The sequence below is a fragment of the Mustela nigripes genome, chromosome 12, assembly GCF_022355385.1.
Source record: "Mustela nigripes isolate SB6536 chromosome 12, MUSNIG.SB6536, whole genome shotgun sequence".
NCBI lineage: Eukaryota > Metazoa > Chordata > Mammalia > Carnivora > Mustelidae > Mustela > Mustela nigripes.
This window is the reverse complement of record NC_081568.1, coordinates 118,245,274-118,257,785: the sequence shown is the minus strand read 5'-3', so window position 1 is coordinate 118,257,785 and position 12,512 is coordinate 118,245,274. Positions and strand designations below refer to the sequence as shown.

The 12,512-nt window shown below is 38.4% G+C and overlaps 1 protein-coding gene across 2 annotated transcripts in view; it reads right to left on the bottom strand.

Annotated features, from left to right (window-relative positions):
• The window catches only part of RHOBTB3 (Rho related BTB domain containing 3), a 55,600-nt gene that overhangs the window by 33,211 nt on the left and 9,877 nt on the right, over window positions 1-12,512 (bottom strand). Inside the window, exons 4-5 of one of the 2 annotated variants that reach the window (XM_059418261.1) lie at window positions 6,296-6,450; window positions 2,250-2,361 (exon numbers count right to left, since the gene is read on the bottom strand). In XM_059418261.1, coding sequence (XP_059274244.1) covers window positions 2,250-2,361; window positions 6,296-6,450 — 267 coding nt within the window. The remainder of the gene's footprint in view (window positions 1-2,249; window positions 2,362-6,295; window positions 6,451-12,512) is intronic. The other variant, XM_059418262.1, reaches the window with a different exon arrangement.

The window sequence follows — 12,512 nt, the reverse complement described above, 5'->3', positions numbered from 1 at the left end:
TTGTATAACCTAATCTAACTATAAACACATATAAATTAATTATCCTGAGATAACAGTTACAGAATTACATGGTGGTTTTTTTTAGCGAAAATGAAAATTGTACTAATGCCATTAACAGCAATATAATACTACTGCTCACTTTTTGTGTGTCCCCAAATAAAATCTCTCTCCAAATATTATATTTTAGTATGTTGGTAGTTATAGCTCCTTACTTTCACCTGATAAAAATTCAAATAAATTACTAAACAAGTTCTGAAGAACCTAACCTCACATTTGAAGTCACTTTCCTCCTGGGTTTGGAAATGGCGGGGGGTGGGGGGGAAGAAACTGTCAAAATTAAATTGTTAAAACTGTAATCCCTCAAAGCCAGGGCTCTGAATCTTGGGACTCTATTGTTGGAAACCATCTTGACCATTTTATTTTGATCCTAAGATTAATATTGTTTTTTTCCTCCTAGTAAATCAGACACCAGTCTTTCCCCTCAGCACACCTTAGGTAGAGTGTTGGTTAGACTCCCTAATTTTCAAAAAAGGATGCAACCTTCCATTTCCTAGTTTGATCACTAACAAAGATTAATTAGCTCTCAGTTAAGTCAGAATATCCCCACAGAGGATCATAGGCCCTCATCATAGACCCTAACTGTAAAATATCTACTGGCTAGCTTTATACCAAACTGAGCTGAGGAAAGTAGAATTCAACCTTGAATTCAGTAGAAGTCGAATTGTTTTAGGAATGAAAACTCTTTACTCTAAAGCAAAACTCTGGTCTTTAAAACTGATAATAACAAGGTGCTCTGGTGGCTAGGCTTTCCTGAACTATACCCCCACTCATCCTTCCCTCCAATGCCAAAGGCATCTCACAGACCCTTAATGGCTTAAGAACAATCTGAAAGCCACATGCCCCAGAGACCAGCATCTATCCTTAGAACAAATGAGCACCAGAACAAATATTCAGAGTGATACCTAACAGAAGGGCACAGGGTACCACCTGTGAGAATGAAAACTGCATTTGCTGACCAGACACTTCGGAAAGGCCTGTCCATTAGGTCACCTAGTGCCCCCAAGCAGAACCCACATGAGAAACTTTTCCTATTGCTAAATGGCATGAACAGCTTTGTTTTCTCAGAGGTACTATTGTGTTTTCTCTTCTTGAATAGTAAGAACCAAGAAATTATCTATCTTCGTTGTTTATTTGGCTATTCCTCACACATCTTCTCATCTAGAAAGTACTTAAAGTAGCAGACCAAGTCCCCCCTCTTCCTTTGCACACCAGGAAGTTCAAAGCCAAATTGTGTATCATCACTTAGGATCTATCTGCATTTAAAAAAAAAAACAACAACCTGGAATTGACTTCCCATACTAACTTGTGTTTTCCTGCTTTTTAATTTATGTTGATTTATTTAACAAGTACTTAAAAGGCACCTACATTTTAAAACCATTTCCATAACAAATTGGTCTGCATAGAGTACTACTATATTTCTATGACATAATTATTCAAATATTTGATAAAAGTTAATTTTGATAACATTATATTTATGTTTCTTAACTTTATTTTGCACTAACCTTGGGTTGTGAACATTTTCAAACATTCAAAAAGTTGAAAGAATAATACAATAAGCACACACATATCCTTCACCTGGATTCTACAATTAACATTTTGTTTGCCTTATATCCAGCTAGATACACAGGCACACACTTACCACACTGAACCACTTAAAAGTAGGTTGTAATCATCAAGATATTTCAGCTCTAAATAATGTCGTGTTCATTTCCAAGGAATAAGGACATTCTCCCATTAATCACAGAACCATTACTGTATATACAAAAAATTAACAATTCCCTCGTGTCATCTAATTTCCAGTCCATATTAAAATTTTACCCAGTTGCCCTAAGAAAGTCTTTGAGATGTTTTTATTGAACCAATTAAGGTTCATGTATTGAACCTTATTGTTGTTATTTCTCTTAGACTTTTATATAGGATAGCTCTTCACCATACAAACTATTTCTTAAAGAAGCTATGGACTCAAGTTTAACACAGGATTCCTCAAAATGGGTCCAAGTACCACCTGCTTCAGAATCACCTGGAGACTTATTTTAAAAGCAGATTCTACACCCCACCCCAAATTTACTGAATGAGAATGTCAGGTGAGTCCTCAACGTACTCAAATTTGGGAACAACTGCTCTAAGACTTGTGAAGTGATCTATAACAAATATCATTTGAGTGTCTAAACATTGGTTAATAAATGCACCTGGTTGTTCAAGCTGAGGTGGTCTAATTCCATGAAAGGAGTTGCTCATTTTCCTCTTCTTCATTTTTTCACTTGTCTTCTGATTTAAGGCTTGAATCATAAAATACTCCAACTAAAACATGAATTGAATTTTAGTTAAAGCTTCAACAAAATTATGTCTCTGGCAAGATTATTGGTACCCCAAATCACATTTGCCAAATGTTTTTAATGCCAGTACCATCTACATGTAAGCTTTAGCAAATACTTCTAAATAATTTTTTATTTAAAAAATGTATTAAGTAGAACAGACTGTGCCTTGTCTAAGCATAAATAAACTATTCATTCAAAAAGGAACTGTTTATTCTCTGGAATAATCAAGAAAGCCCAGCAGTGCAACTATGTGACTATCAATAACTATCTCGTGGGCAACCACAGCAGTTAATACTAGAGAAACTCAGGGCAGGACAGATCTGGCTCTATGTCACAGATGCTCATATCAACTAGGAGTGTCTGCACGCGCTCTATTTTTTTCTTGAATAAATTTCATTGAAATACATCCTTTATGTAATAAATTTCAAAATCTTGGGGCACCTCGCTGGCTCAGTCAGTAGAGCATACAACTCTTGATCTTGGGGTTGTAAGTTCGAGCCCCACATTAGGTGTAAAGATTACTTAAAAATAAAACCTCAAGGGCACCTGTGTGGCTCAGTGGGTTAAGCATCTACCTTCGGCTCAGGTCACAATCTCAGGTTCTGGGATCCAGCCTTACGTCAGGCTCCCTTCTCAGCAGGGGGCCTGGTTCTCTTTCTCCCTGCTCCCCAACCATGCTTTCTTTGCTATCCCTCTCTCAAGTAAATAAATAAAATCTTTTAAAAAAATAAAAATAAGAAAATAATAAAATCTTTTAAAAATCCTAACCACATGCACTTACATGGTACCAGGCCTATGCCTTATGCTGTAAAGCTTGGGGAAAAGAATAGATAGAGGTCTATGTACCACATACACAAATGTTCAAACTTCATAAATTAAGAAAACAAACTATTATGTAGAAGCCAGGCTTAGCTTTAAGCTCTCAGCCTTCTCAGAGTTTCATGTAGCACAGGGAGAACTGACGCCTGACTCCTGGGCCCCAAGACTGTCCCTTCTCTTCTCATCCCCTGCTCCAGCCCATGCCTTGAAGAGCTTTATGTGTACAAGAAGACTCTACTCCCCCCTTCCCCAGTCCTCATATGAGTCATCCTTTGGCCACTCTTCAGACCTAGGGACACACACACTACTAATGCAATTCACCTTCAGGAGGACTGACCCAGGAAAAAGGCCGGCACAGGCCTGAAAAACAGCCTGAGTGTCGCCAGTCAGAGACCTCTGGGGTCCTGGGTTTTGGAACACAGTTGTAGCACTGTACAATAGAACCTTCTGTTCTGTGTTGATGAAAATGCTCTGTATATCCGTGCTATTGAAGAGAGTAGGCACAAGCCACATGTGGCTATTACGCACCTGAGATGGGTAGTATATCTGAGGAACTGAACTTTCTTCAGTTAGTTTAAACACAAATAGCCACCTGTGGCTAGTGACCGCCATCATGGATGGCACAGGTCTAGAAGGGCTACAAGCTCCAGGGGGGTGTACATTCGGCTCCATCAACTTGTGTAATGGGGGTGCAACTGGAGGAGGACCAGATGGGGCTCTCTAGAGCTAAAGGGCCCACACCTCTCTTGCCCAGGTCTTCATCTCTGACCCTTAAACACAAGACTTTAAATGCTCCTTTCAGGGGCGCCTGGGTGGTTCAGTGGGTTAAGCCTCTGCCTTCCGCTCAGGTCATGATCTCAGGGTCCTGGGATCAAGCCCCGCATCAGGGTCTCTGCTTATCAGGGATCCTGCTTCCCCCTCTCTCTGCCTGCCTCTCTGCCTACTTGTAATCTTTCTCTCTGTCAGATAAATAAATAAAATCTTAAAAAATAAATAAATAAATAAATAAATGCTCCTTTCAGTCTGACATAATCATCTCCATCTATATTCCTGCAAATGCCACTATTTCTTACACTCAAGATCAAAGCTATACTTAACTATTCAACAATCCCATAAGGGATCATTCTGATCTTATTTCCATATTCTCACCAAGTCTTAGGGAAACAAGAAACTGCCGTGTCTTTCTTCCAATCCTTGACCACATCTTCAATCCTTATTAAGTGTCCAACTCTAACTGCAACACCCAGTGTTAGGAACAAAGAGAAACAAGGGGGAGGAAGCAGAAGCAGGCAGAGAAAAGTGGGAATTGGCAGGTGGGAAGACTGACCCGGAGATTTCAGATTCAGGAAGTGGAGCAGGGAACAAGGAGACCACCATACCCCAAGAGAACCAGCCCCCTCCTCTCCAACAAATGAAGCCAAACTATTATTTTTTCCTCAGTTTCCTAAATATTTCAGGGAAATACAAGATTCTTAGACTAAATCAAGATTTTTTAAAAAATCCACTACAATATAATGTCTTTGACAGGAAAATTACATTTCAGTCCTCTCTACCTTTCTACCCTTTCTACTTTTTTATCACTATAAAAAAATAAGACAAAAGTTTCTCACAGTTATCATGATACCAATATTGTGAATATATCTTCCTTAATGCTATATTATTAATGTTTCTTTTCATTACTGGGCTACATAATAGCCACATATACATGACAGAAATCAGAACCATTTATATTTGGGTTTTATTTTATCTTTGGTTCTTTTTTTTTTTTTTTTTTTTTTTTTTTAGATTCTATTTATTTATTTGACAGAGAGAGACCACAAGTAGGCAGAGAGGCAGGCAGAGAGAGAGAGAGGAGGAAGCAGGCTCCCTGCTGAGCAGAGAGCCCGATGCGGGACTCGATCCCAGGACCCTGAGATTATGACCTGAGCTGAAGGCAGCGGCACAACCCACTGAGCCACCCAGGCGCCCTTATCTTTGGTTCTTATTTGGAGTTTGATAACTGTCCAGAACAAATGAAATTTCTACAGTCATCTGTGGAGACCTCAACATTTTGACATGAATCTACATAATGAATATTCTAGTATAATGGAAAGCGTACTTGACAAAGAGCCAGGGAACTAATGGAGAAGTTCAAAGTGCTCCTGCTTAATGCAGGGTTTACTTTGGTGTAAACCTCTTATCAGTGTTTACCAAATTTGTCCTTGAGTGGAGTCACTTCTTACAGTGTTGAAAAGGTAGCTCCAAATGAGTTAATACTTACATGATAAAACTCCACAGTATTTCCCAAGGACCATGCAGTCCTAATAGTGTAGGGTAGTTGCTGTGTGCTAAGACAGGCCTCAAAATGCCTATAGGACCCAATAAATGCCATAGCTACAGACCAAGCAAATTCCAAATGTATTTTTTTAAGATTTATTTATTTACTTGAGAGACAGAGAGCATATAAAAGCAAGCAAGGAAAGAGGCACACGGAGAGAAAGAGGAGAGAAGCAGTCTCCCTGGTGAGTGGAGGCTGAGGGCTCGATCTCATGACCCTGAGATCATAACCTGAGCAGAAATCAAGAGTCCAACACTTAATCAACTAGGCCAACGAGGCGGCCCAACAAGCTATTTTTAGGAGTAGTTGCTATGGATACTTCTGAGTGGAATCATTTAGGAGTATACAAAATCTTACCAAAACACACATAGAGGAAGAAAAATCATTCTTTTCAAATAATAGATAGAAATGAAGGAGAACGTGCATGGCCCAATGGTTCAGGTTGCAAGGCTCATTGAACTATATAAAGATTAGGAATAAAACTGGCATCACAGATTTGTGTAAGTAAGTATAGTTTAGATATGTTCAACAAAAAACAATAGTATCACCAAATGGAAAATTCTAAACTATCCCGTTAGACAATAGAAAATGCTTCATTTGGAGAGAAAAATAAAATTATAATTTTATTCTGACAAAATCTTACTTCTACTCTCAGTTTGTTTCTCAAAGTTAAGACCAATCATGCTTTTAAAACTAAAGTTCTAATTGAGGGTCTAGAAAATAGCTACCACAGCCAGCCTGACAAATGACTTTAATTTATGTAACAGAGATTACCACTCACCACTCCTCCAAAATATTTTCCTATATAGAAGTCATCAAGGCTGTGTAGTTCAAGATAGGTAGCTCCCAGTTCTTTAGCAAGTTGGATTCCTTCAGTGGTACTGACACAGCTCCCTCTGTCTGAGGTACATAGCGGGCATGTACAAGGTAATTCTTCTGAGGAAAGAAATAGGAGTAACAAAAGAGCTTTGAAATTTAACAGGAAAAGAAATATACACAGGCAACCTGAACATTCAACAACAAATTAACAATTCAGTTCAGGGGCATGTAGTACGTCCACTATCCACTGGACTCTGAATAAAAAACATCAGTGTTAATAGAAAGGTCTTTCAAGTAAACAAGCTTTGAGTGCAAGAAGAGTAAACAGTATTTTAGAAAACATAAGAACTTAAAAATAAGTTAATATATATTACCAAGGTTTTTATAGTAATTAAACCAACCAGCTAGTAATGGAGGACATGTTTCCCTTTATATACCCATGACATCCTGAGTATCAATACAAATTAACAACCTAATTGCCCATAGAAACCATGGAAACAGTGGGTTAGCTTTTTATTCTTTTCTTTTTTCTTTTCCTTCCTTCCTTCTACCTTTTATTCCTTCCTCTTTTTTTTTTTATAAACTTGAAATACATTCACAAAGTTGACTAGATCTGAATCCTCAAGGCTGCAAAATTTTGTAGATTTCATATAAAGTACATTCTAATTAATCCAGACATTTCAATTATTAGATTCTAAAGTATTCAACTACAGAAACTAAATTAAATCACTTATCTTTCTCTTCAAGACTAAAAGATCATTAACTAAAGGAATAAAAAGCATTTATTCAAAATGTGAACTGTCCTAAGCGTCATGGTTGTACTGTGTACAGATGCATGGCTGGGCAGGTGAGAGACCAACATACCTATTAGGACACTCCTCAATAAAGTTAAAAATTTATGTTCAACTCTAAATTCAGCAGAAAGCTTTGTTTTGTTTCATGACACATCAGATATATCATTGTTTAAATGGCAGCCAAATTAAACAGGGATAAATCCATTTTTAGAAATGCATGTTGTTATAGTTTCCCTGGGAAGCAGAGGCTGAAGTGGAGACTGGAATGCAGGAGATTTACTGAGGGAGTGATCGTGGGAACAAATGTTTTCAGGGGTAAGGGAAGTGGGACTGGGCAGAGGAAAAATTCAAACTGCAATATAGCTATAACAAAGATCTTAGCAGATCTTACTGGGGGGTCTGGGGTTTTGATGGCCTTTTAGAATGGTTCCCCATTTGGAGAAAAGCAGCTGTGTCTTTGTGCCCCTTCAATGATCAAGATAATCAGTGGTTAGATGAGGGCTGCTGTGGAGGGGGCACAACCTTGAGCAAGCAGCTTCTATGAGCTAAAGGTAATATCTGGGGCGCCTGGGTGGCTCAGTGGGTTAAGCCGCTGCCTTCGGCTCAGGTCATGATCTCAGGGTCCTGGGATCGAGGCCCGCATCGGGCTCTCTGCTCAGCAGGGAGCCTGCTTCCCTCTCTCTCTCTCTCTGCCTGCCTCTCCATCTACTTGTGATTTCTCTCTGTCAAATAAATAAATAAAAAATCTTAAAAAAAAAAAAATAAAGGTAATATCTGGCAACGGACTCCGCCATGCACCATGAGCACCCAACAGCCTGGTAACTGAGAGAGTAAGTACAGTGGCCCTCAAATGGCATTTGTGGGGCACCTTCGTGGCTCTGTCGGTTAAGCATCTGACTTGATTTCGGCTCAGGTCATGATCTCGAGATCGTGAGATCAAGCCCTATGGGGGCTCTGCACTCAGCGTGTGTTCTGTTTAAGATTCTTCCCCCTTCCCTTGCCCTCTGCTTTTCCCTCTCCTCTCTCTAAAATAAACAAATAAAATCTAAAAAAAAAAAATTTTTAAAGACATTTGGGCAACTTCCACAGCCTACACAACAAATTCCTTACCAATGAACTGCATATAGGTGAACCATATATATGTACACATAGGATATTCAGTGCATGCCTGTGCTACATATGTAACTATGTAGATAATTTTAGCCTCATTGAAAGCATTTTAGAACTCAGAAACCAGGAATTTACAACCTCCTTCTGCAGAAGAGGAAACTGGGGCTCAAGGAAGATAAGTGACTTGTCCAAGTCTCTTTGTGTGTCAGAGATGGAAAAACAATGATAAAACTGTTTCTTGCTCTATTTGATAAGTAAAGTGATATCAAAAGATAAGATAACAATTCAGTTTAAGTAAAGACACAGTGATTTAAAAGTTAAGCTTGGGTTCTCAAAACTAAGCCATGAATTTTGAGTTTTTGCTTTTACTTTTTCCAAGATCATCTTGGTTTGGAGCACATAAATTTTTTGTACAGAATTTAGCCTATCTTGAAAAATAACACATTGATATTTTGCATTCTTTACAAAAATTCATAAACAGTGCCTTTGATTTTCTGAAGACAGAGGCCTTCTTATGCCTACAAAGCTCTCCTTATGTTGATGGGATGGGGTGAGAAGGCGTCCATCTTATTAAACTGTATTTCTAAACAAAAATAAAGCAAAGTGTTTCAAGTGAAAAATTAAATGAACATAGTGTAAAACAATTTTTAAGAAATAATCTTGATTTGAAGGAAAATCCAACTAATTTCAGGTTCAACCCTGCTAAGCATGGTTTTCCACTGTGTGTAACCATAGCCCTTTATGGACATACATGCCTAGAAAATCCCTCTTCGCATCTAGTCTTCACATGTCTGTGACACAGAAGACATTGCTTTTTGTTCACATGTACCCAAGAGGAAAAAAAAAAAGTCTCATCATTATGTGGTGGGTATAGCAAGAAAAGCAACAAAACACTTTTAGAAAAAAATAAACCTGTATTATGCATTTCACCAGCAACCATAAAAGGACTCAAAATATTTCAAATTGTGGTGCCTTCTTCAGGATATCACTTCTGTTAGCCCACCTCAGGGTCACAGCGACTCTGGACAACATTGTTACACTTCTAGTTAACACTGTAGTCTTTTTTCTTTCTCTTATGCGATACCTTTTAAGGTGTTATCACAAATGTCTATTTTTTTTTTCTAAAGCAAACACGTTGTAACTCTGGAATTCAAATGAATGGTATCTCTTTCAAAGCAGTGGTTTTCAGAATCCATAGGGTGATTCTTAAAATGTTGCCAAGTGCTTGAAAGTTTTAGAAATCCTTTTAAGAATTCTAGCCTAGCGATGTACTCAACTCTATCAGAACTTCAAAAAGAAAAGAAGAAAGGCTGCCCATTTTTGGGAGCTTAAGGCTATGAATACCCCTAGGTGTGTTCAGAGAAAAAAATTCTCCTTTAAAAACGGGTTCAATATTTAGTAAAAGCCAAAAATTTGTTCAAAGCCGAATGTGATGAAGAAGACATACAAGTCAAGCTTGTCAAAACATATGTAACAAAGGAAAATGATGAGACTGATTGTGTTTGCTGAACTAATTCTAAAAAGAGCTCAAGAGAGGAATTATCAGGAGAACACACAGCACAGCTTCATGTATTACAAGGGACTGGGGGAGGGAAGCAATAAAAATCCTCGGGTGGAATAACAGATTTAGCTTGGTAATTACTTTGCAATCACATCTATATGTGAAATGAATTTCACCTTGTTTAAAACCATTCATCCACTAACTGAACAAATGTTTCTTGAGTACCTACCACGTATCAAACAAGAAATATACATAGATAAATGCTCGTAGTCAACTAAGCCAACATAGACATGACTGAAAATTATAATATAATAAATACTAAAATAAGGTCTGCAAAATCACCATGGGAACAGAAAGGAAGAAATTAACTCTGCCTGGGGATTATGGAAGACTTCGCAGAAAAGGTAGTGATTTACTGGATAGATATGAATTTGCCATGCTGATATGACAAGAGCTGTGCAGGGCGGGGCACTCCCATCAGAGGGCATAGCACATGCAGAGGTCTGGATGCAAGAAAAAACAACACATTAGCTGCCAGTTTCAAAATGGCAAGCTAAGCCCACATTGCAACTCTTCTCCCTGTCAAATCAAAGAAATGATTGAACAAAGAGGGGAGGGAGAGGGGAGGGAGAAGGGAGGAGAGAGAAATGGAAGGAAGGAAGGAAGGGAGGGGAGGGGGAAGGGAGATGTGCATATACAGCAAGGCTCAAAAATTAAGAGGAGAGAAACTCATCACCCAGAAAGGGGGAGTGCCTAAAGGCTGAAGGCAGATAGCACAGGACCAACGAGGGAAGCTGAAGCTCAGAGGACAGGTGGGAAGCCACACTGGGCAACATCGAGAATACTCACTGCTCAGTCATGGGGGAGCAACAAGGAGGCCCATGGACAACTGAGTGGAGATGAGTTGCAGAACCCAGTGGAAGCAGCAAGGCTTACAGATCTCGTATGAGCTCTCACTCCCACCCCAACCTCAGAGAACAGCTGGGCAGAGGAGGAGAAAGGCGTTAATCCAACAGAGACTCTAAACTGCAAACTAGGCAATTTAAGAATTACCCAACATTTAAGAAGCCTCCATACTATGAAGTAAAATCTCGTCAAATGGCAAGACTTAGATTGTCCTCCTTAAGGCAAGACTTAATAGACCTACCAAAAATAGAATCTTAAAATATATATAATTACTTGAGAGAAGTTTTCTTCTTAAAGTATTTACATGCTTAAAACAGGTATAAGAAATTATGAAAAACAACCAGCTAGAGATCTTGGATATGAAAAGCTGTGGGAATTTTTTTAAAGCATAATAAAGCAAAAGAGTAGGACAGACCCTGTGGAAGCGATTTGTGAATTGGGAAAAGAAGACCACAGAATTCTCCTCTAACACAACACAGACAAAGAAAGCTTAGGAAATATAAAAGAAAGATAGGAGAAACAGAGGAGAGATCCAGAAGTTTCAACATCCATCTAATAAAAGTCCAAAAAGGACAGAATAGAAAAAATGGAGGGAAGGAGATATCTGACGAAATCATGAAGTTGAGACGTCCCCAGATCTAAAGACAGACATTAAGTTCAAGGAGTTCAGTGTGTTGGGTACATAAGACACAAAAGACTGTGCCTACAAGGTTGCCAGAGTAGTCAGAAGATAGATCATGAGTGATCATGACTTTCAGGTAAAGCATTACAAGAGAAAATAACTGAAGGGAGATAAAATACTGGATTGGAAAAAGTATCAATGGGAACTCGTGATTAAAAGACATATATTTGGGGTGCCTGGGTGGCTCAGTGGGTTAAGCCTCTGCCTTTGGCTCAGGTCATGATCCCAGGGGCCTGGGATTGAGTCCCGCATTGGGCTCTCTGCTCAGCAGGGAGCCTGCTTCTCCTCATCTCTCTCTCTGTCTGTCTCTCTGCCTATTTGTGATCTCTCTCTCTGTCAAATAAATAAATAAAATCTTTAAAAAAAAAAAAGACATATTTAACATACCTATATATCTATGTATCTATCTCCAATGAAAAGGCCTTAAAGCAATGACAAAGTTATGAGCACCCCTAAAGCCCCAATCTTAGTTTCTTAATATCATTGTTCACTAAATGGAACCAGGGCTCCCTGAAGAAATGACTGATTGATTCCAGGTGAGCCTGGGACATCTTATGCCATACAATAAGGAAACACTCAAAAACTAATTGGAACTAGATTGAAAAGACTCCCTCCATGCAAATTTGGAGTAATATGAGCAACAGAAAGGATAAGGATAAGAACAGATTATAAAATATTGAATTTAAAAAAACAAATCCATGAATTATAATGATTCTAAAAGAAAGGTGGGAGCAGAGAGAAAGATAAGCTCTATTTACAGAAGAATACCAACTATAAGTGGAGGTGGAATGACAGAAAATCACTATTTTGCGACCACTACAACTAAAGGAATTATGCAAAATAATGGGCTTAGATTCTTTAAAAATGTCAGTGTCATGAAAGACCGGGAAGGCGGGGGGAAGGCTGGGGAACTGTTCTGGATTAAAAGAGACCAGAGAGATATTAGAGACACATTACATTTAAATGTAGTATGTAGTCCTTAATTTCATCCTGGATTTAAAAAAAAAAAAATTGGTTTGGAACAATTGGGAAAATGTGAATGTGGATTTTGTTTAAAATAATAGGATCATAGATAATAGTATGTCACATATCTTGAACGATGGTTGGATTATGGTTGATAGGAAAATGGCTCTTTTGTATTAGACATGTACAATGTATTAGACAATACATGCTTAAGTAATTAGCA